Source organism: Lithobates pipiens, unplaced genomic scaffold, assembly GCF_037356315.1.
Source record: "Lithobates pipiens isolate NorthernLeopardFrog02 unplaced genomic scaffold, aLitPip1_a1.2 Scaffold_23, whole genome shotgun sequence".
NCBI lineage: Eukaryota > Metazoa > Chordata > Amphibia > Anura > Ranidae > Lithobates > Lithobates pipiens.
The window spans coordinates 19,225,873-19,251,388 of NW_027507785.1; the positions used below are offsets into that span (position 1 = coordinate 19,225,873).

General features: G+C 44.9%; 1 protein-coding gene across 2 annotated transcripts in view; it reads left to right on the plus strand.

Moving 5' to 3' along the window:
- The window catches only part of LOC143927233 (transient receptor potential cation channel subfamily M member 2-like), a 228,756-nt gene that overhangs the window by 97,655 nt on the left and 105,585 nt on the right, over positions 1–25,516 (plus strand). For both annotated transcript variants that reach the window (XM_077451228.1, XM_077451229.1), the window contains exons 13-16: positions 10,571–10,696; positions 14,484–14,613; positions 19,734–19,879; positions 22,096–22,211. In XM_077451228.1, the coding sequence (XP_077307354.1) occupies positions 10,571–10,696; positions 14,484–14,613; positions 19,734–19,879; positions 22,096–22,211 (518 nt within the window). The remainder of the gene's footprint in view (positions 1–10,570; positions 10,697–14,483; positions 14,614–19,733; positions 19,880–22,095; positions 22,212–25,516) is intronic.

Consider the following 25,516-nt stretch of genomic DNA (forward strand, 5'->3'; position numbering starts at 1 on the left):
GTGTGTGTGTGTGTATATATATATATACTGTTTCCAGGTTATCCAGTTGTATGTATCCAGTTTAGCTAAATCTGACTGCAGTGCGTTCCTGGAGTACTGTTTTTAATACACCTCAGGCAGGCGGCTGATTCAGTTAGCTGCAGTGTATTTAATATATATATATATATATGTATGTATATGTAGCACTAACCCCCGAAGGAGCTGCATGTTAGATTGGGCTTACCGTTACCTTCTTTTTCTTCTCACTTCACGTCTAGGAGTGTCCCGTGGTAGATGACCCACTGACAACCCACTGACAACAGATCCACTTAAATGGATTTTATTTGCAAAAACGTAGACAATGAACAGTCTCTTAAAGTGGGATCAGAGGGTTGGAAAGGAAGTTCAGGTACTCTTTAGTGTCAAAGTCAATATTGAAGAAGTTGCTTACTTTGACTGCATCCAGAGAATAGCCATTCGCAACTGGATGTTCACTCAAGTTGGACAGTCCCTCTCTCACAAGGCCTAGCAGCCAACAAGGTGCTTACTCAGCCTCGAGCTAGCCAGCCCCGAGACAAGATTGGGTGGATTCACACCTCAGGCCATAGCCTTCCTGGGGACTGGTCAGGAGGACCAGGACCATGAAGTCAGTACATCCTTCTGGGCCAGAACCCCTCACCATATGACGTCCGTATCTTAAATATCCTCTCCCAGAAAGCACAGCAAGAGCGCCACTCCCACTGGGCGGGCTCAGAGAGAGAGTAACTTAAGCACCCGACCAGACCATAGTTCCATGCCTGCCAGAAGAGACAGTGCCCCCTATGGTCAGGCTGAACATCTCATAGTCCAGTCAGACTGATGCTGAAGTCCAAATTTAGACAATTGTACCCAAACCAAACTGCAGTTCAGGTGTAAGCTTAACTTTGAAACATGCATAGCGCGTGCTCTTCAGAAGCCAGCGCTATATATATATATATATATATATATATATATATATATATATATATATATATATATATAGTATCACTGCTCACCATCCTCGTGGCCTCCTCAAATGGTGACAGGACAGTGCATGCATCCTTGATCAGTAGCCACTGGTGTGGCAAAAATGCCAAGCTCCCCTGACCCTGTCCTGGTGCCATACTCACACAGGTACTCATTGTTATTTATGCACTGCATCTCATTGAATCACCTGCCTGCTAGAAGTAGATTAGAAACAGTACAAGTGAGATATAGCTAAACTGTATGCAGTGGATATATATATATATATATATATATATATATATATATATATATATATATATATATATATATATATACACACACACACATACATGAGACTGACTGTATATATATATATATATATATATATATATATATATCCACTGCATACGGTTTAGCTATATCTCACTTGTACTGTTTCTAATCTACTTCTAGCAGGCAGGTGATTCAATGAGATGCAGTGCATAAACAACAATGAGTACCTGTGTGAGTATGGCACCAGGACAGGGTCAGGGGAGCTTGGCATTTTTGCCACACCAGTGGCTACTGATCAAGGATGCATGCACTGTCCTGTCACCATTTGAGGAGGCCACGAGGATGGTGAGCAGTGACAGTGATACTGTCCCTCTTGTGTTCCTGTTGGAGCACACGCTTCATGGAATAATGGACAGGGCACTTGAGGCAGAACAGAGGGAGGAAGAGGAGGACTTCCTTACCTCTCAAGGCCCCCTTTACCCTGACAGTATTCCTGCAGGCCCGCCAATCACACAGCAAGAGGAGGATGAGGATTGTGTCAGCATAGAGATGAACCCTAGCACTCAGCATCAGCAGCAGTCCTCAAGGGATCATTTTCAGTCCCCAGAAACCCATGAACTTGTACAACATGGCTGGGGGGAGGTGGCTGTGGATCATGTCATCCTTAGTGACCCAGAGGACTCTGGATCGAATTCCTCTGCAAACCTTTGCTGCATGGCCTCCCTGATCCTACAAAGCCTGCAAATGGACTATCGGCTTTGTGGTATCAAGGAGAGGGATCATTACTGACTGGCAACCCTTCTTGATCCACGTTACAAGGGTAAGGTTGCAGAATTTATCCAGCCTTCGCAGAGGGAGCAGAGGATGAAACATCTTCGGGAGGCCTTGCAGAAAGGTTTGTGCAATGCGTTTCCAGAGCCTGGGAGGTTACAATTTCCTGGTCCTCCTGGACAACGTGTTGCTGAGACTTCAGTCAGTCACAGAAGGAACTATGGAGAAGGTGGCCGCCAGCGTCTGATTTACATGGTGCAGAAATACCTAGGGGCAAGATCAGACTTGGAGACCTTTCCAACCGAAAATCCATTGGGTTACTGGGTCTTGAGGATGGATCACTGGCCAGAGCTTGCACAATATACAATTGAGCTACTGGCCTGTCCTGCATCCAGTGTTCTTTCTGGCACGTTCAGTGCTGCTGGAGGCTTTGTGACCGATCACAGAGTGCGCTTGTCCACAGACTCAGTTGATCGGCTCACCTTCATAAAAATGAATCAGTCTCGGATCACCAGCTACCAAGCACCTGATGCTAATGTAACCAATTAATTTTGTCTATGAATGTGAGATCCCTTGAAGACTGCCTATGCTGAGTGACTATCCTATTCCTCCTCAATGTTCGTGTTGATAGCTTTTAAGAACATTTTTGTTTCAGGCCACTACCACCAGTGCCTAAGGCCCAATTTTTCTGCCCTGTTTAACAGGGGCATGTAATTACAATATTTGCTCTAATATTTCACAGCAGGGCACGTTTCTGTGCTCAACGAGTATCTGTGAGGCTTTACAGTGTTCTGCCACCACCACCACTAGGGATGAGCCCGATGTTCGAGTCGAATGTAAATAATGGACTGTGGGAGAATCCCATGCCATTTTATTTCAATGACTGTGTATTGCCGGGACCAACAATTCATTATAGCCGCAATTAATTTTTTCCTTTAGAAACGTCATTTGGCTCTCAGACTGTTCTAAACATGGGAAACATGCGTCACTTTACAGGCATACTATAGACACCCCCCCAGGTACGAAATTCAAAGGAATATTTCGCTTTTATTTTTTCACTTTAAGCATTATTAAAATCACTGCTCCCGAAAAAACTGCCATTTTAAAAACTTTTTTTTTGCATTGATACATGTCCCCTGGGGCAGGACCCAGGTCCCCAAACACTTTTTATGACAACACCATGCATATAAGCCTTTAAAATGATCACTTTTGATTATTCATGTTTGTGTCCCATAGACTTTATCTGTGTTCACGTGTTTGAACAAATTTTTTGCCTGTTCGCATGTTCTGCTGCAAACCAAACCGGGGGGTGTTTGGCTCATCCCTAACCACCATCACCACCACCTAATGCTCATTTTTCTGCCCCTGTTTTACAGGGGCATGTAATTACAATATTTGCTCTAATATTTCACAGCAGGACCCATTCCTGCATTTAACAAGAGTATCTGTGAGCCTTTACAGTGTTGTGCTACCACCACCACCACCTAAGGCCCAGTTTTTCTGCCCCTATTTAACAGGGGCATGTAATTACAATATTTGCTCTAATATTTCACAGCAGGGCTCGTTCCTGTGCTCAACAGAATCTGTGAGGGGTTACAGTGTTGTGGCACCACCACTGCCTCTGTTCAACAGGGGCATGTAATTACAATTCTTGATATAATATTTCACAGCAGGGGCCGTTCCAGCGTCCACCAAGAATAACTGTGAGGGCTTCTGGTACCACCAACACCTTAGGTCCAATTGTCTGCAGAGTATATAGGGCAGGCCGTATAGTATATACAGGTGGTCCCCTACTTTCAAACATCCGACTTACAAACGACTCCTACTTACAAATGGAGGGACACAACAGAAAGCAGGAAGGGAAATTCTCTCCTGTAAGAGTTAATATGGGAAAAAGGTGCCTCCATTGATGCTTTATCACCAATCCTTGTTTCCCTAATACCCCCCTAAATTTTCAAAATCCAATTGTCATTGGGGCAGAAAGTGAGGTGAAATCTTCTGAACAGGGGAACAGACAGCAAAACAAATGTTGCATGAGGTGATAACCCTTCCCTACGTTATCCAAAAAGCTTAATAATTTATATTTTTTTGGCTGTTTGTACCTGTTCCAAATTACAAACAGATTCAACTTAAGAACAAACCTACAATCCCTATCTTGTTTGGACTGCCTGTATACTGCTGTTCAGAGTATATAGGGCCTGGGGGCCCCACTCATTTTCTTTTTTTTTTATTTGGGTGTGGGGTTCCCCTTAATATCCATACAAGACCCAAAGGGTGTGGTAATGAGCTGGGCTGGGGGGGGGGGGTACCCATGCCATTTTTCTCAATAATTTTTATTGAGAAAAATTGAGACATTAAATTACAGCCACAAGCAGTTTTAAATTACTTTTATTCCTTAAGGCCGCGTACACACGCGCGGACTGTTCGCCCAACTTTGTCCGTCAAACAGTTTCGGCAAACAGTCCGCTCAAAATTAGCATGGACGGACATGGCCACACACGACGGACGAACAGTTTGCTGAAACCGTGCACGATGACGTGAACGGCACGTACGACGGGACGAAAAATACGACGTCCTATACACTGCATTATAACTTTCGGCGTGTAAATCCTTTCTGAGCATGCGCGGAACTTAGTTTGACGAACAAGCCTACACACGAGCGGACTGTTCGCTGAAACAAGGTTTCAGCGGACAGTTTTTCGGAAATTCCGTAAAACCTTGTTCGTCAAACTGTCCGCTGAAACTGTCCGCTGAAAGCCCACACACGAGCGGACTGTCCGCCCAAACACTGTTCAGCGGACAAAGTTGGGCGAACAGTCCGCCCGTGTGTACGCGGCCTTAGAAATGTCATTTTGTGCAGGGACTGTTCTAAACATGCAAAACATATGCCACTTTACAGGCATACTATAGACACCCCCCAGGTATGATATTTAAAGGAATATTTCACTTTTTTTTCACTTTAATCATTATTAACCACTTAATCCCACCGGACCAATTGTCAGCCTAAGGAGGTCTTTTTACAATTTTGCACTGCACTGCTTTAACTGGTAATTGCGTGGTCATGCAATGTTGCACCCAAATGAAATTTGTGTCCTTTTCTTACCACAAATAGAGCTTTCTTTTGATGGTATTTGATTGCCTCTGCGATTTTTATTTTTTACGATATAAATGGAAAAAGACCGAAAATTATGAAAAAAAAATAAATTTTAAAAATCAAATAAACTCAATTTTAGTCATACATTTAGGCCAAAATGTATTCAGCCACATGTCTTTAGTAAAAAAAATGTCAATAACCGTATATTTATTGGTTTGCGCAAAAGTTATAGCGTCTACAAACTAGAGTACATTTTTTGGAATTTACACAGCTTTTAATTTATGACTGCCTATCTCATTTCTTGAGGTGCTAAAATGGCAGGGCAGTACAACACCCCCCCCCCCATGACCCCATTTTGGAAAGTAGACACCCCAAGGAAATTGCTGAGAGGCATGTTGAGCCCATTGAATATTTTATTTTTTTGTCCCAAGTGATTGAATAATGACAAAAAAAAAAATGTTTACAAAAAGTTGTCACTAAATGATATATTGCTCACACATGCCATAGTTATATGTGCAATTGTACCCCAAAATATATTCTGACGCTTCTCCTGAGTACGGGGATATCACATGTGTGGGACTTTTTGGGAGCCTAGCCACGTATGGGACCCCGAAAACCAATCACTGCCTTCAGGATTTCTAAGAGTGCAAATTTTTGATTTCACTCCTCACTACCTATCACAGTTTCGAAGGCCATAAAATGCCAAAATAACGCAAAACCCCCCCAAATGACCCCATTTTGGAAAGTAGACACCCCAAGCTATTTACTGAGAGGAATGTTGAGTCCATGGAATATTTTATATTTTGCCACAAGTTGCGGGAATATTACAAACTTTTCTTTTTTTTTTGCACAAAGTTGTCACTAAATGATACAGTAGGTGCCGCTGATATTGTGTTTCCAGCGCGATACTGTTGCGCTGGTTCCCGGCAACAGGCTTCTCTAACCAGCGCAATCCCGTTGCGCTGGTTCTCGGGCTGGCTGCAATAGGAAAATATCATTTTCCTATAGTAGCGAGAGCGAGAGAGCAGCGATAATGTCGCCTCACTCATGAAGCCTGCATGCCTTCTCGGGGGCATACCAGGCCCTTAGGTCCAGTAGGGGTTTTAAGGGGAATCCCCTACGCCGAAAAAAACAGCATACCATACCATACCAGACCCCTATTCGAGCACCCCCCCTCCTCCTGAGCCATACCAGGCCACGTGCCCTCAACATGGGGGGGTGCCTTGGGGAAGGGGGGCCGCAATGACACAGTCCCGAAGGATGCTGGGACTGTGACATCATAAGGGGCGGGGTCACCATGTGACATCAAACGGGGACCCCACCCCTTGTCCCTATATAAGTCACTGCACACCGTGTCCCTGGCATTGCGGCCGGAGAGAGAAAGTTGACTCAACATCTCCAGAAGAAGAAGAAGAATGGAAGGCGGTGGCGGCAGCGGCGGCGGCAACAGAAGACCGGGCCACTGATAGTAAAAGAGCTGAAAGAAGAAGTGGTGGCCCGGCAAGAAGAACCGAAGAGGGGGACAAGACCCCCCGAAGTCGGAAGAGGGCAGCGACGAAGAAGAAAGCCGGGCTCCTCCGCTAGCAAAAGAGCTAGCAAAAGATCAGAAGATAGCGGAGGAGTCCGGCGAGAAGACCCCCCGAAGATGGAAGAAGACCCCCGGAGCTGTGCAATAAACTATTTTAACCCTTGTGTGTTTTTTTTTTTTTTTTTTTACATTTTTTTCACAGGTGAATGGGTAGGGGTACATTGTACCCCATACTCATTCACATAGGGTGGGGGGCAGCTATCCAGGGGCACCCTTATTAAAGGGGGCTCCCGGATTCCGATAAGCCCCCCGCCCACAGACCCCTGACAACCAACGGCCAGGGTTGTCGGGAAGAGGCCCTTGTCCTCATCAACATGGGGACAAGGTGTTCTGGGGTGGGGGGGCCGCGCGCCAAGGCACCCCCCCATGTTGAGGGCATGCGGCCTGGTACGGCTCAGGAGGGGAGGCGCTCGCTCGTCCCCAGCCCATTTCTTGACCAGCCGGGCTGCGTGCTCGGATAGGGGTCTGGTATGGATTTTGGGGGGGACCCCACGCCGTTTTTTTTGGCGTAGGGGATTCCCCTTAAAATCCCTACCAAACCTAAGGGCCTGGTATGCCTCCCAAGGGGGAACCCAAGTCATTTTTTTTTTAAATTTGGCGTGGAGTTCTCACTTAGGATTCATACCAAATACAGTGCCTGGTATTGGCGGGAATCCAATTCGGATCCCCGCACCAGTGTGAACCCGGGCAGCGATGCTTGTCACTTATCGGGAAAGGAAAAAAAAATGTTCCTTTCCCAAGGCGAGCCAGCTCGGCGCTGGCTCCCACAACGGGGCTCGTTGAAGCGGCGAGATTGACACAATATCGCGGTCACCTACTGTATATTGCTCACACATGCTATGGGCATATGTGAAATTATACCCCAAAATACATTCTGCTGCTTCTCCTGAGTACGGGGATACCACATGTGAGGGGACTTTTTGGGCGCCTAGCCGCATACGGGACCCTGAAAACCAAGCTTTTCCTTCAGGATTTCTAAGGGCATTCATTTTTTATTTCCCTGAGCCTGAATCTGACAGATGAGTGTCTTCCTCTTCACTATCTGTCATGCTCAGAAACGTGTAGGCCTCTTCACTAGTGTACCTTCGCTTTGCCATTTTGGGCTTTAAATTTAGTGGTACACTAGTGAGATTCACAGGTAAAAAAGCATCTAGGCTGTCAGCGACTGTATAAAACGCTACCAAAAAAAACTGTTAGCGATCACAGGGATCAGGCCTGACCCTGCGAATGCTGCAGTTATGTGTTTAGTGTTTTGTAAGTGACAGTGATCGATCTATACTGCACTTGGGTGGGCTGAGCGGAGGGGCAAAATGCAGGTGCTAGCAGGTATCTGGACTGATCCTGCTAACAATGCGTTTTTTGGAACCCTAAACTGCTGGGGACGCTAGTATAGATCTGATCAGATCAGATATTGATCTGTTCAGATACTATACCACTACGGGAGATGTATGCTTTGCGCGTGTGTGTTAGCCGTACTGGCACTATCCAAGCGCTGCCTGGGGCGACGCGGACCCTATCTGACCCTAAAACCTAAGTGATATCACCCGCCGGGTGATCAGGGGGTTAAACCTTTATTGGGTAATAAACGGCGGGGGCCCTGATGCTATAAAAAGCAAACTAACTAACCAGCGTCACCCGTAACACTTATACGGTGATCACTGGTGAAAGGGTTAACTAGGGGCAATCAGGGGGTTAAAACTTTTATTAGGTAGTATATGGGGGTACCTGACGATATATAAAAACCTGACGGGGAACCTAAATAACTAACTGGGTAACCAGCATTACCGGTGACACTTATACGGTGATCACTGGTGAAAGGGTTAACTCTAGAGGCAATCGGGGGGTTAAAACCTTTGTTAGGTAGTATATGGGGTCCCTGATGCTATATAAAAACCTGACGGGGAACCTAAATAACTAACTGGCTAACCAGCATCACCAGTAACACTTATATGGTGATCACTTGTGAAAGGGTTAACTCTAGGGGCAATCAGGGGGTTAAAACCTTTATTAGGTAGTATATGGGGGTCCCTGACGCTATATAAAAACCTGACGGGGAACCTAAATAACTAAATAACTAACTGGCTAACCAGCATCATCAGTGACACTTACACGGTGATCACTGGTGAAAGGGTTAACTCTAGGGGCAATCAAAGGGTTAAAACTTTTATTAGGTTGTATATGGGGGTACCTAACGCTATAAAAACCTGGCGGTGAACCTAAAAAATAACTAGCTACCTAGCGGCACCAGTGACACTAATGCAGCGATCAGAAAAATTATTGCTTAGTGACACTGGCAAAAGGGGGTGAAAGGATACCTGGGGGGCAATCAAGGGGTTAAACCTTTATTGGGGGGTTAGGGGGCTACCCTGGACCTAACACTAACTGCCCTGACACTTTTTACAGTCTAAACTGACACTAAATGCAGTGATCAGTATATAAATGATCACTGCAATCAGTGACACTATGACTGGGGGGGGGCAGGGGGTGATCAGGGGGTGACTGGGGGTGAAAGTGTGCCTATGTGTACCTACGTGTCAGTGTAGTGTTGGTGCACTTACTATGATGTCTTCTCTCCTTGCCATCCGGTCAAAAAGACCGCCACGGGGAGAGTGACATCATTTCCTCCTGCCTGTGTTTACACTACACAGGCAGGGGAAGCTTCTCATTCCTTAGGAGTGAGGGGATGGCCAGAAACCAACGGCCATCCCTTCATCCCGGATCGCTCCTCTCGTATTATTACATGCGGCGGTCCTTAAGTGGTTAAAATCACTGCTCCTGAAAAACGGCCACTTTTACAACTTTTTTTTGCATTGATACATGTCCCCTGGGGCAGGACCCGGGTCCCCAAACACTTTTTAGAACAATAACTTGCATATTAGCCTTTAAAATTTGCACTTTTGATTTTCCATGTTCGGGTTCCATAGATTTTAACGGTATTCGAATGTTCACGCAAACCTTCGGTCCGTTCGCATGTTCTGCCTCAAGTCAGGGCCTAAATCTAGCATTGCAGAGCTTAAACTTAAGTCCCTCCATACCCAGGTGTAGGTGTGTGAATGGTGTCCCCAGTAAGCAATAATGTTTCTCTAAGAAGGGTATGACCAGTGGCCTCCCAGGGTGATGACCTGTAAGTTACCCTATGTCTATTATGGGCACAGGATGACCAAGCAAATAATGGACAACTACTTAATGGATGCTAAGAATGTGGTTTAAATTACCTATTGCCTGCTAGTAAACTACTGGTGATCGGTTTATACTTGTAATAATGTGTATTGTACTTTGTGAGCTTGATGCCAGCAAGTCTGACCTGGAAAGAGATATCTGATTAGTCAGAAAATTGTCCAAGTGGCTAGTTTAATTAACTTTAATTAACTTAATATTTATAGTGTTAATTATATTTCTGTATACAGTTGCAATTGCATGTGATAATGTGATCAGCCTCACCTGAGTGTGTAGTGTATAAAAAGCCTGTATTCTTGTTTAATAAAGAGTTCAAATTTTGCAGCTAAACAAGTACTGCCTAGTTCTTGGTTGCAAAATACGGCTATAATATCTGATATCTATGTTCAGACTGAAGGTGGTATACTGATGGAAGCACTCAAGCAGAGTGTGGGACGGTTCCGTCACAGTTATCATCTTTAATTTGTATGTTAACTTTTACCATTTTCCCTGTTTCATCTTCTCATAATATTCTCACTACCTATTTTTTTAGATCAGTTGGTGTTGATGTGGTTGAAAGTTAATAGAACAGGAAAATTACATGATGTTGACCACTTTTGTTGAGTGCTAGAAGTAATATTTGATATTTTTTACTCTTGATATCCTGCAATTGTGCATGAAAGGAAAATAGCAATATGAGTATAATATGAATTCTGTATCCTCAGGTGACTGGTAATGCAAGATCTATGAAGCACACAAACAACCAGCAGTTGGACCACCCTGTGAGGGATCTCCTTATCTGGTGTATCGTGCAGAACCGTGCTGAAATGGCAGATGTTTTCTGGAATCTGGTAGAGTAATGTTGTTCCCTCTTATCCAATTATTGCCTTCTTTTCCCGAATTGCTGCTGTTTTGTACCCATCCTTAGTGATCAGTAGACTATAAATAGCCTAAAAATGTACTTTGATTATGGTGGGCTTTGTCACTCAAGAAAATAATAAATGTCGATCAACAAAAATTATTTTGTGTCCATAAGCTGTTAACCTGTTCATAATTCCTATAGCACTGTCCATGAAATATTATATATTTGTTTATCTAGACAACACCATCAGATAGTTGTTATGGGTAGGGATGGACTAACGGTTAGGCATCAGTTCTAGTCTTGGCGTCCTTAACAACTGATGAGTCATCAGCTGTTAATGGGTTTCTCCACTCAACAATAAAAAGAAACAAAAAGTGGTGGTTAAAAAAATAAAGAAAAACACGGCATGGGGTCCTCCCCTAGTCCATACCAGGCCCTTCGAATCTGGTATGGATTTGGTGGGGAACCCCACGCCAAAATGAAAAATAAAACGCTGTGGACTCCCCTCACAAAATCGATACCAGACCCTTATCTGGGCATTAGGCCCGGCAGGTCAGGCGATCGATTGTCCGCCCCCTCCTGGACCATTCCAAGCCACATGGCCTCAACATATAGGGAGGGTTCTTTGGGCAGCCCCCCCACCTTAAAGCACCTTGGGGTTATTTACAAAAGACTAATATACTTTGCACTGCAAGTGCACTTGGAAGTGCAGTCGCTGTAAATCTGAGGGGATGATCTGAAATGAGGGGAAGCTCTGCTGATTTTATTATCTAATCATGTCCAAGCTAAAATGCTGTTATTTATTTTCCTTCCATGTCCCCCTCGGATTTACAGCGACTGCACTTTCAAGTGCTCCTGTAGTGCAAAGTGAATTTGCCTTAAGTAAATAACCCCCCTTGTCCCCAAGGGACTCATCCCCACCATTGTGAACAGTGGTTGTGGGGCTCTGTGGGCATGGGGCTTATTGGAATCTGGGAGCCCCCTTTAACAAGCGGGTCCCCAGATCCCGCTCTCCCCCTATGAGTACATAGTACCCCTACCTATTTATAGAAAAAGTGTCAAAAAGTTAAAAAAAACACTACAGACAGACAGACAGCTTTTGCCAAATTATTTATTAACAAATAAAAAATGGTGTCCTTCAATGTAAATCCGTCATTAATCATGCTGCCCACCGGATCCAAAAAATAAAAAAGGTCAAAAACACTCCCACCGAATGCCTGCTTTGTGCTTTGACATTTATTATATAGGTAAGGGACGGGCCACCTGGCCATGTCATCTGTGGCCCCTCCCAATGTGTACATGCCCAGCATGCACCAGTCAGAAGGGACAGTGCCACTGGGTGATTAAGCTAGATTGCCCGCCTCTTATCTATATAAAATGTCAAAGCACAGAGCAGGAATTTGGCAGGGGGATTCCCAGGAGGCGGGAACGTTTTTGATTTTTTTGATTTTTTGGGTCGGCAGGCGACGTGATTGATAATGGATTTACATCAATGGACACTTTTTTTTTATTATTTTAATAAAGGATTTGTCAAAAACTGTCTCTTATGTTTATTACTTTTTGATACTTTTTTGGTGAATGGATACGGGAACTATATACCCCATACTCATTCACATGATCTGGGGCCCCCATGTTAAAGGTGGCTTCTAGATTTCAATAAGCTCCCTGCCCACAGACCCTGACAACCACTGGTCACAGTTGTGGGGATGAGGCCCTTGTCCACATCAACATAACATGGGGGCAAGGTGCTATGGGGTGGGGGGGGTAGACCCCCCTTCCCGTCCCAAAGCATCCACCCCCCCATGATGAGGGCATGTGGCCTAGTATGGTTCAGGAGGGAGGGGGGCACTCACTTGCCCTCCCTTTCCTGACCTGCTGGGCTGCATGTCTGGCTAAGGGTCTGGTATGGATTTTGGGGGGACCCTGTGCCGTTTTTTGTGTTATTTTGGCATGAGGTTCTAAAGGGTCTGGTATAGACTGGGGGGGGGGGGGGGGGGGGGGGCAGCATACAGTTTTTTTCTTTATTTTTTCAATAGCCAGGTGCCGGCAATTGCAACTGCAAATCATTTTTAAAGGGGATTTGACTTGTTTTTTTTGTCTTTAGAAATGTCATTTTTGCTGTAGCATGTTTTTATGCATGCTACAGATGCGCCACTTTACAGGCACATTAGGGGACCTCACAGGCACTATATTTAAAGGATTTTTTATTTTTATTGTTGCACTTTAAGCATAATTAAAAGCACTGCTCCTGCAAAAATTATATTTTTTTATAAAAAAATATATATATTGATACATGTCCCCCAGGGCAGTACCCAAACCTCCCGTACCTCTTTTATAGCCAATTACTTGCGTATAAACCTTCAAAATGGGCACTTTTGATTTGTCCTGTTCGGCTCCCATAGACTTCATTGGGGTTTGCTGCTCGGGTTAGAACATTTCTTCTGTTTGGGAGTTCTGTTGCGAACCAAACAGGGGGGTGTTCTGACCATCTTTAGTTAGGGGTTTAACCCTGAACAATAATTTCTGAATTTATATTCTATGAACCGCCAGCACAACTGTCTTGTGTCACTCCCCTCCTAAGCAAGCAGACTGGCTACATTTATGACACTAACAATATCAGACACCACTGTGTATGGCACAGTAGAGAAAAGAGACCCATTTCCAACTTCCAAAATACAGATCAGGCACCATGGCTATTTGGAACATTTAACTCTACAAAATTATGTGTAATGACTGACAGAATCATAATATGGGTGATTCTACTGCAAGACTGCCGCTGAGGCCAGGCCTTTTGTGCCCTATACAGAGAGCCAGATTAATATTATCTGGCACTGACATCAACTTTTCCTCCCAATCTGCCTCCCAGACAATACACATTATTTGTTAATGCACCCCATATAATTCTGTGCCTACTTCACTAAGAGTCCAAAAATAATGCATTTATTTAATTTTGTGTTGCACATATGTAGCGCAACCCCCGAAGGAGCCAATTAGTAGATTGGCTGGGTTGCTTTCCCCAATAGTTGCCCCGCAGCCAGGTAGACGGTCACAATCACCCTTTGATTCAATGAACAGTCCAGATGTTTTCTTTCTGATGGTTTTTATTTTTTGGGGTAACTTGGATTGGGATAGGCAATTGAGTGGGGTGCTCCAAAACTTTGTACAAATAGGAGGACTATAGAATTATGATAGCAGACTAGATACTCAGATGACAGTCCCTCAGTCAGCTTCCTGCAAATTCCAGAAAAGCAGGCCTCCAGGTAGCCAGCCTAAAAGCTTCAGTGCCCAGCAGGCACATAGCTGAATGGTCTAAGGGGGAAAGCAGCCTCCTGTGGTTTCCTTCTGGGGGAAGGATCCTGCTGCTCCCTGTCCCAGAGTTTTTATACAGGCTCCTAGCTTACATCAGGGTGACCCTCCCCAGGGATTGGTCAGGGCTGTATGAATATTTAGATGCTGATTAGACTCTCCCTGTCCACTAATTGCCAGAATGTTCTGGACTAATCAGGGGGAAGTAGTCAATCCTGCAAACGCTGTAACTTAGAAAAGACCAAAACAATCAACAAAGCTACACAAATTTTAGTGAGGCAAAACTAAATTTGCCCAACAACAAACTGCATCTTCCCTGGATACAGTGAGCCATAAGGAAATTTACCTAATCCTAACACCTAGGAGGGTGCTACACATTATCCAGAAAGTGTAAAAAGAATTATTTCTGTGTCATTAGATCTGGTGTCATGGGTGTCGTGCTTTGATTTGTTATTTTCTCTTCCCAACAGACTCCGGACTGTGTAGCTTCAGCCCTGGCCTGCACCAAGATCCTGAAAGCTCTCTCTAAAGAGGAGGAAGACTCTAAGGAAAAAGAGGAGATGATGTCACTTGCAGGACTTTATGAGGAACGCGCTGCAGGTAAGACAACTGTGTTAAGAATATAGCTTACTGTCTTACACCGCCTACACAGGATCGGAATTTCAGTCGGCAAAAGACCGATGAGAGCTTTCGGTTGGAAAATGCGACCGTGTGTATGCTGGTGGAATTTCCGCCAGCAAAAGATTGAGAGCATGTTCTCAATTTTTCAGATGGAAAAAGTTTCTGAAATTCTGTTTGTGTGTATGCAATTCCGACACGCAAAAAAAACATACATGCTCAGAATCAAGTACGAGATGGAACCGCTCGGTCTGGTAAAACGGCCGTTCGTAATATAGATGGCATATTCGTCACGCTGAAATGTTTTAAATAGTTTAATGCAGCGCATTCTCTTCTTCTTTAGAATGCTAGAAGAATGAAGTTGTTTTGCTGCTCATATTCACACAGAGTTCTCACAAACTTCTTTCTTTATTATTTCTCGTGATCTCCATAATATTATTTCTCGTTTTTGTGTGTCAAATTACCACAACACTATTATTATCTTATATTTTTTTTAGCTCAAGGAAGTTGGTTGGTCTCCCTTGTAAATTTGACATTGTATTTTTGAAATGTACCTGCCTACTCACAAACAAACTGTCCTTTTTGAAGTAAAATGCATAGCCAAGTATTTCTGAAAACAAAATATCCATTTATTCTGGGTCATAACAAAATAAAAAGGAAGGCAATGCTGGAGAAACAGCTGGAATTTGCAAAGCCTTTGGCCCCCAGGGCAGACAACACCGCGGGCAGCACAGTGGTGTAGTGGTTAGCACTCTCACCTAGCAGTAAGAAGGGTTGCTGGTTTGAATCCCAACCACGACACTACCTGCCTGGAGTTTGCATGTTCTCCCTGTGCGTGCGTGGGTTTCCTCCGGGTACTTCGGTTTCCCCCCACACTCCAAGGACATGCAGGTAGATTAAATGGTCGCTGTTCAAAATTGGCCCTAGCATATAAATGGGGACCTTGGATTGTGGGCTCCTTGAGGGTAGGGACTGATGTGAGTGTGCAATGTACAGTGATGGGGAAATTGTAGACACTCAGGTTGAACTGGATGGACTGATGTCTTTATTCAACCTTACTAACTATGTAACTATGTAACCCTGTTGATAAAAAAATTGGTAGCTTGAGAAGTCCATATAATGGGAGTACATTCTGGTCCAGGACTCCTAGAGATCAGGAACAGCAGCAGATGAAATATATGTCCCCAGGCTGTGGTACTACAACAGGCTGCGTCTTCTGTCAGACCAGACTCAACCCAGGCAATCACTTTCTTGTGTTCCTTGCAGCCTTCCCTCCATGCCTCCCTGGAGGCTGTGAGAAGGGTAAAAAGGGAAGCGCCACCTGAGTGCAGTATTAAAATGTATGTTTTAATGACACAACGTATGATTACACTTACAAGACAACAAAGATAAAAAGGCTCATCTGTTATTCAGTTGGTCCTTGGAGATTTCCTCAATTCCCAATCCGGGTGACGCTGCGGAGATGCAGATGGATGATTATCGGCAGAGAGTACTTCCTGTGGCCATCAGGAAGACGCTGGGGCTGGCATGGAACACTCCCTGGGAGGAAGAAGAAGAGAAGAAGAAAAGAGAAGGAGGTCTGGTGACGACGACAGAAGACTGGGCCACCGCTAGTAAAAGAGCTGGAAGAAGGAGCGGAGGCCCGGCAAGAAGAACCGAAGAGGGGGACAAGACCCCTGAAGTCGGAAGAAGAGGCGGCGGCGACAGAAGACCGGCCACCGCTAGTAACAGAGCTAAAGGAAGAAAGTGGAGGCCCCGCAAAAATAACTGAAGAGGGGAACAAGACCCCCCGAAGTCGGAAGTAGACCCCCGGGCGGCGTCGAAGAAGAAAGCCAGGCTCTTCCACTAGTAAAAGAGCTAGAAGAAGATAGCGTAGGAGTCTGTCGAGAAGACTCCCCAAGATGGAAGAAGACCCCCGGAGCTGTGCAATAAATTATTTTAAACCCTTGTGTTGTGTGTTTTTTTTTTTTACTTTTTTTTTCACAGGTGAATGGGTAGGGGTATTAAAGGGGGCTCCCGGATTCCTATAAGCCTCCCACCTGCAGACCCCGACAACTAACGGCCAGGGTTGTCGGGAAGAGGCCCTTGCCCTCATCAACATGGGGACAAGGTGCTTTGGGGTGGGGGGCCACACGGCCCCCCCTTTCCTAAAGCACCCCCTCATGTTGAGGGCACACGGCCTGGTACGACTCAGGAGGGTGGGGCCGCTCGCTCGTCCCCACCCCCTTTCCTGACTGGCCGGGCTGCGTGCTTGGATAAGGGTCTGATATGGACTTTGGGGGGACCCCCATGCCGTTTTTTCAGCATAGGGCTTCCCCTTTAAGTCCATACCAGGTGACGGGGCCAGCAACGTGTCAATCCCGTCGCCGAAGGCAGCGACATAGACTTCCTTCGCTAGTCCCGGTTACCTGGAGCTGCGTTCAACGTGTGCGGGAAAGTCCGTTCATTTCAAAAGTACGGCGGACTAGCACACAGATGGCCGAATTTTTGAGTCAAAACTACTTTCTAAGTCCACCGGACTTTTGGGGAAAAAAAGTCCGCTGGAGCCCACACACGGGCGGGTTGTCTGGCGGACTCTGGTCCGCCGGACCAAGTCCGCTGGATAGTCTGATCTGGTGACACTGAGACTGGTGCATAGGTGATCAGAAACTGTTGATGGTCGCATTGGTCTGGTAACACTGGCACTGGTGTAGCAGCAATCAGGAGCACTGTTGCTGGATGACACCAGTCTGGGGAAACTGGGGTTAGTTTGGATAACAATTAACAACACTGTTACTGACTTAGGCCTCATGCACACGAGACGCAGGTGAAAACTCTGCTCAAAAGAAGCTGAAACGCACGTTTAGAAACACGCGTTTTGCCGCGTTTGCATGCCGCGTTTAGACGCGTTTAGCCGCGTTTGCGTTTATAAGCGTTTATAAAGATAACATCATGTAGACCCTCCCCAAGCTCTCAAAGCATGTTTTTTTAACTATTTCTGCTATTTTGATCAGAGTGAGCAGCAGCAGCATAGAGAGCAGTTGTACACTTGCATTTGCCTCTCTTTCTGTGGTATATATTTTGAAATGGATCCCATATTGAATATATGTCAGGAAATGCTCCTGATGTTGCATACCAAACTTGAGGTTCCTGGCAATAATTGGCCCCAAGATATGGGCCCCCAAAGTCGGGTCACAAAATGTCATTCTCTGATGCAGAAAAGTGCATGACATTTTGTGACCCGATTTCGGGGCCCCCTATCTCGGGGTCACTTGGTGATAGGAACCCCAAATTTGGATATGTTGTAGTGCTAGATCCACAGTGTCTGCATACCAAATTTGGGGTTCCTGGCAATAAGTGGCCCCAAGATATGGGCCCCCAAATTCGGGTCACAAAATGTCATTCTCAGATCATATTTCTGAGTTTTCAGGTCCAAAAAATTGGGTTCCTTTAAAAACGCATATAAACGCAAACGCGGCTAAACGCGGGTGCCGCGTTTAGCCGCGTTTTGCGTCTGAAACGTGGACATTTTTGCGTCTGAACCCATTTTTTTGCTTCTGGAAAAACGAGGTTAAACGCAACTGCATAAAAACGGAAAAAAACGAGACTGTGTGCATGGACACATAGGATAACATTGAATGAGTTCAGGGGCAGTTGAAAAAAGTGTCCAACTGCATCTGAACGCGCGTTTAACTGCGTCTCGTGTGCATGAGGCCTTAGAGTGTTCTTGTAACAATGGGACTGATTTGGCAGCGATCAGGAACACTGTTGCTGGGTCACACTGGTCTGGTGACACTGGGACTTGTGTGATTGCAATCCGGAACACTGTTGCTGGTCATATAGTGACACTGGGACTGGTGTGGCGGATATTAGGAAATGTGTTGCTGGCTGCACTGGTCTTGTGTGGCAGCGATTAGGAACACTTTTTCTAGCTACACTGGTCTGGTGATGCTATGACTGGTCTGGTGGCAGTTGGAGACATTGTGGGGCTGCACTATTAGGACTTGTTCACACATGAGGTTCAGGTGGGGAGCGATAAAACCTTGCAAATGAGCAGTGGTTTTGCTGCCCCCAATCACTACCCCTTTTAGCTGCAGAGACAGCAGTCGGAGATGTACACATGACACGGCTGTGATGCTTTGCTTCACAGCTGTGGCAAGAGGTATACCCCTTGTGGCTTTTGGTGAGCATTAGGGTTGTTGTGCAGGGTCCAAGTGATCTAATGCTCTCTGAAGAGTGATCCAAACACAGTGGGCAGGAGGTGTTTAAAGCTAAAGCTTCGTTTTTTACAGTTGCATTGGTCCAATGTAAGTATACTTTGATATACATATGGGATCCCATGGAAGGTGAAAATCACTATACCGCTGTTTTGGACCCGGACTAGAAAAGCCCGGTATCTTGTTTCTGTGCCCCTGGCCAAACTAATCCTTAATATAAAGTGTGCACACTTGAAGTCAAACACTGACACACACGTAGTTCAGTATTCAGATACTTCTGCTTTTTATTTCCTGAACTCCGACTGATATACTATAGCTAGATATCATACTATCAAATTAAAAATTAGATAAAAGACAGCGTGTACAAACCACAAATTATACATATTCATTATTGTGACAGAGTATAAGCTTTTTAGCTGGGTTATGTCTAAAAAAGGGGAAAGCAAGCTTCGGTAGCTAAGGTAGTCTTGTTCCCAGCCCCCGTTTCTCCTTGGGTGTACTGACGAGGTGGCCGAGAACAGGCGCAATTCTTCTCTTTGATGTTGCTCTCTTTCTTTTAACTCTTGCAGTTTCACATGAAGGGAGAAGCTGGCAGACATCTTAATTGTGATTAAATGTGTATGATTAAGGTTGATAACTGATAATGAAAGATAAGCACTTATATCTATAAGAGTACCGGAAATAGGCATTTCACTTATAACACTCATGATCACATCCATTACACCGCTAGTACAGTGGGCCAAGCTGGACCAATGTAATGGTCTTAAAATTGCCCTACCTACACTTCATCTTTAAACTTACATAGTTACATAGAAACTTGTTTTCCACTTTCTCCTAACTACATTTAAAAAAACACTCAGCAATCTTTCCATGCATCACCTTCTATCAATTTCTCTTTCTGAACAGGAGTGTTTTCTGAATGTTATCGTAGTGATGAGAAACGGGCAGAACTTCTTTTGATCCACGTGACCCCCAAGTGGGGAAAGACCACGGCCCTGAAACTGGCTCAGCAGTCTCAAGCTCTGTCTTTTATGTCACAAAGAGGTGTCCAGGTTTGTCACAAATGCCTTTTTTACCTTACCTGATATGTCCAAAACAGAATTTTGTAGCCTTTATTATGAAGAGAAAAAAAAATCAGTAAAAAATTCTATAGAATTGTACAAAAAGTGTCCAGAGGAGTGACTGTTAAGCTCAAGTTTGGTAGTGTATATCTGGCTATGGAACATGATACCACAATGGCTTTTTATGTAGAAAATCTATTCCAACACCAAATTTTAAGGCAAACTCTATATTCCTCTGTTACAGTTGTAACATTTCAGTAAATTAAGTAACCCCAGTGGATGTTATGAGGTAAATAAAACTCCAGTCTTACCAAGCATTAACCAGTTCCCTTGAGTCACCTTTTATCCTCACCAGTCAATTCCAATATTCACAAGTCACCTTTAGTTTCCACTCATCACCTGCATTCTCCTTCCATTCCACCTAGTCCTCTGGAGTCCCTGCCAGTCTTCAGCAGCCTCCTCATATTCTGTCCAGTCTCTTCTTGTCCCCTCCAGTTTCCCCCAGTCTTTACCTGTACCCTCCAGCTTCCTATAGTGTGTATTATTTTCTCTCCGATTACTTTAATGCTGCGTACACGCGATGGGAATTCCGGCCAGAAAAAGACAGATGAGAGCTTTTTATTGGAAAATGTGACCGTGAGTATGCTCCATCGGAATTTAGCTGTCCGAATTTCCGCCAGCCGAAAATTGATAGAATGTTCTTAATTTTCCAGACGGAAATTCCGATCGTGTGTATGCAATTTCGACATGCCAAAAATCACGCATGCTCAGGTTTAACTACGAAACGGAAGCTATTGGCTACTGGCTATTGAACTTCCTTTTTCTAGTCCCGTCGTACGTGTTGTATGTCACTGCATTCTGCACGATCGGAATTTGGTGTGACCGTGTGTAGGCAAGACAGCTTGAGCGTAATTCCGTTGGAATTTCGTCTGGAAAACCATCAGAGCTTTTTCCGACAAGAATTCCGATCATGTGTACGCGGCATCAGTCTTCTCCTGCCTCCATTCAGTCTCATCCCATTCCCTGCAGTCTTCTCCTGTCTTCTTCTCCTTGCAGTTTTCACTTGTCCCATTGAGTCTCCTACAATCACCTCCTGTCCCCTCCAATCTCCCTCAAACCCCTCCAATCTCCTCCAGCCCCCTTCCATTTCCTCCGGTCTCCTCCTGTTCTCTCCAGTCTTCTGTCTTTTCTTGTCTATTCCAGTCCTCTCTTGACAATTCCAGTCACATTATGTCTCCTCCAGTCTTCACCAGTCATGACCAAACTCCATCAATCTTTTCCACTCAACTCCAGTCTCCTCAAGTCTCCCCCTGTCTCATCGAGTCTCCTCATGCCCCCTCTCATTCTCTTCCAGCCCTCTCCAGTCATCTTCCGTCACCTCCAGTCTTTTCCACCTCCTCCATTCCCTTCCAGTTTCTTCCACTATCTTCCAGTACTTTCCAATCTTCAGTTGTCCGCTCCAATACACTTTAGTCTTTTTCTGTCTGCTCCAGTTTTCCCCATCACCCCCAATCTCATTCAGCCTCCTCCAGGCAACTCCTGTTTCACCAGTCTTCTTCATTCTCTTCCAGTTCCCTCACATCTCCCCCAGTCCCCTCAAGTCTCCTTTATTCTCATCCAATCACTTTCATTCTCCTTCAGTCTCTTCTCTCCTCCTCCTGTAACATCTAGTCTTTTCCCCTCTCCTCCTGTCTATTCTAGTTTTCTTTTTTTCCAGGCTGCTCCTGGTCCCCTCCCCATTCTCTTTGAGTCTCCTCTTGTTCCCTTCAGTCATTTCCAGTCTTCTCTAGTTTCCTCGAGCCTACTCTAGTGTTATCCAGTTTCCTCCTGTCCCCTCCAGTCATTTCCACTCTCCTCAAGTCACCTCCAGTCTTCGCCAGTACTTTGCAGCCACCTCCAGTCCTCTCCAGTCTACTTCTGTCTTCTCTAGTGTCCTCCATTCTCTCCAGTCACCTACAATCACATCAAATTATGTCCAGCCTTCTCCTGCCTCACCCTCCAGATACCCATTGTACAGTAATTCAAGCAGTTCTTGCCTATTTTTTTATTTTTACCAGATTCAGTTTAAGTTTGATAGGTAATTCAACTTATTGAGCTTACAGAGTAGCCATATCGATAATTATTCTGCAGCTCATTGGTCTGATTTCTGGCACCACACATGCCACATTAGACAATAAAACCATAGCCTGTCTATTGTATTTTCACAGACATTTCTCACAAAGACCTGGTGGGGGAAACTTTCAGTGGACAACGGCTTCATCCAGCTTTTTCTGTGTATGTTGCTTTTCCCACTCATCTACAGCAACCTTGTCATCACCTACAGGTCAGTCTTCCATAATGTCTTAGTGATTTCTGGATTTTGGAGTATAAGTGCTATCTAGATGTCTGGTCTATGGAAAGCCAGACTGTTTGAGTATCAGTGGTGAAAGGTCTGCCAGTGCCGTGGTAGGTGGATGGTTAACAATGATAGATACCTTTGGAATTGGGGCCCAGGGCATGCAGAGCACTTTCCACGTCTGCAGTAATATTGATTGTTAATTTGATAACTAGTGAGGATAAGACATCAATGCTTGTTAGTTTTCTTATATATTTTGCTTCTTTTTTTTTCTTTTTTTACTTTTGGCTAACTGTTTGAACAAATCTTGCAATAATGGCAAGGAAACCAACCTAGAGGTATATGAATGTGCTTTTTTTTTGTCTAAATAGATTTTTATTGAAGGTATATTCAGGTAGTACAAAAACAAATAAACAGTACCTCACAGTATTATAGAGAGCTTATACATCTTAACGAAAATTGGTAAGACATTACCTATTAGTGGAGTAGGAATAGGAGTTGTATGACAAGCACAAGGACCTATATATTGATATGTAACATTGTTATGTACATTGGAACAGTTTTTCTTGGTGGCCCGTGGTCACAGATCATACATGCGATTGAAGAAGAGGGAAAGTTCTACCCTGGGGCCCCAAAGAGTACTATTCTGTGTCCGTGTAGGGCTGCCGTTCCCCTGGCAGATTTCAGAAAACGGAACATTTAAACATTCAAACTAATAAACAGTATTAGAACCTTCTATATTTGACCGTCAATGTTATGGGTTAAAGTTTTTAATAAAGGCTGGTGATTCAGTCCAGTCTATCCAAGGTTGCCATGTCCGAGTAGTTTGTGTTTTATCATCGCTAAGCCTCTGGGTTGATTCGTGAGTGAAGTGTGTGTGGACATTGTGAACTACTTCTTGTAGTGTAGGCGGGTCTATGGTTTTACATTTATTGGAAATATTAAGTCTTGCTGCTGGGAGGATATGTGTTATAATGTTCCTCAGTTGAGTAGGGCAGAAATCTATATCCAGTGATAGTAGAGCTAAAGAGGGTTTCTTTTATCTATGGTCAGGTGAGTAACTTTCTGTAGTAATTGGAAGATATTGTTCCAAATTTGTGTGAGTTTGGGGCAATTCCAAAAGGTGTGTAGGGGGCATGGGCGTCCGCAGGTAGGGGCAAGGGGGGTCAAGTGCCCCCCCCTGGAATCAGGGATGAGATCTTAAATTCAACACAGTTCCATCCCTATCGGGGTGCGGGCAGCCCACACCCATGTGCAACCCGCCAGTGGGGTGACACCATCAAGGTTCTGCCAAGCCCCCCTATCAGTGTAGCGTGACTGCAGGCTCTTTTCCGTGCTCAGTCCAGCAGAGAACTCGGCAGCGGTGCTATCAGGTTTACCCCGGTCAGCCCCTCCTTTCTCCTGTCAGGGAGAAGAGACAACGGCTCTCACCAGATTCCTCGCCCAGCTTCCTGCCCGCTCTGTTCCTTCCCTATTGGCCATAACTGTTCCTGCCCGCTCTGTTCATTCCCTATTGGCCATAACTGAGGGACAATCAAAAGAGACTAGGAGAGGAGAGAATCATAGGACATGTAGTCCCAAAGATTGGTGGCCCCATTTTCCACAGGGAGGAGGATACAGCTTGATCGAGAGATTGAGAGACTGTAGCCTGAGAAAAAAGCTGAGGGAGAGGGTGCTACAGGAAAAAGAACAAGGATTGTGCTGGGCAGAAGCCAGAGAGAGAGAGCCACGCTGCCCAGCGCCACCAGAGAGAGAACTACACTGCCCCATGCCACCAGAGAGACCCATGCTGTCCAGCACCACCAGAGAGAGCCATGCTGCCCAACACCACCAGAGAGAGAAAGACTGAGTCACTGCCAGGGTACATACATGCTACACTACTGACCAGAGTCGCCCCCGTGGTGCGTGAGCGATCTTCCAGCCGGAGGGATCACTGGTGTTGTTTCGCTGGGTCTGGTAAGAGGGCCTGTTGGCCATTATCCATTACCTATCCTAGGGATTGTACTAAGTCTGCAGTCTCTGACCATGATAATCTGATACTGACATTGTCGAAAAGGGGCGGCGCATGGGTGACCCTAAAATTATGCCCCCCCTTGAAAAAAGTTCTGCGGACGCCCATGGTAGGGGGTCTCCTTTATTTCCGCATTTCTTCCAACAAGTATTGTTCATGTGTTTGTCGAATTTGCACACTCTGTCAGGTGTCATATACCAGCGGTATGTCAGTTTAAGGAAAGGAAGGAGCACCAGGTAGCTATGTATACAGATTTGCAGGCCTTTTCCCATTTGTCTTTCAAGAAGGATTGACCTAGGTCCCCTTCCCATCTGAGTAGTGGTGGAGTTTTGGTGAATGTGGTCTTCTGATGTAGTAAGTAATAGAAAAGTGATATGCCTTTACGAGGAAGCATCAGGATCTATAGAAGATCCAGACCTCTTGGGGAAGTGTGCATTTCCAATATTTGAGTGATTCTAGGCAATGATGGGTGCAGAGATATAGGAATTTGTCAGAGTTTGGTAGCTGATATTCTTCCTGTATCTCCGGGAACTTTCTAATCTTGCCATTGTCTATCAGATTGGAGACATGGGTGATTCCTTTCTTTTTCCAGGGTAGATAAGATGTAGATATCATTAAGTGTTGAAGAGATTCTATAGGTACATGTAGTGTTGCTAGCAGTGAATTTTTGAAAGGTGATTGTTTGAGTCTGGACCAAGTCTTGTAGGTGGCTACCAATGTCAGGGAGATGTGGGGGAGAATTTTTGCTCCTAGTGATATGGCATGAATCCAATCCGGTAGGTTGCCACCTTGGATTGCAGTTGATTCTAATTTCCCCCAAATTATGGGGCGGGGGTAGGAACCATTCTTTGGCTTGTGTTAGTATAGCCGTTGTGTAGTAGTCATGGAAGTCTACATATCCTGTACCTCCCACCAGTCTGTGTGGAGAGGATTGTTTGTAATCATTTAAAGAAATTTAGGGGTATAGGAATAGGAATGGTTCGAAATAGATAAAGTATCTGTGGCAAATGGAACATTTTAAATGCTGCCAATTGCCCCAGCCACGATAACTCAACGGACACGAGCCTGGAAAGGTCGTTTTGGAGTTTGTTTCTGAGTGGTAGGTAGTTAGTTTGATTTTGTTAGTTGGAGACCCAGATATGTTATGCTATTATCTGCCCATGTGTAGGGGAATTGTTGCTTAAGACGGATGCAGGTGGGTATGTCCAAACACAGATCTAGTATATTAGAATTATTCTCGTTAACTTTATAGTAAGAGATGTCACTAAACCAGGCCAAAGTC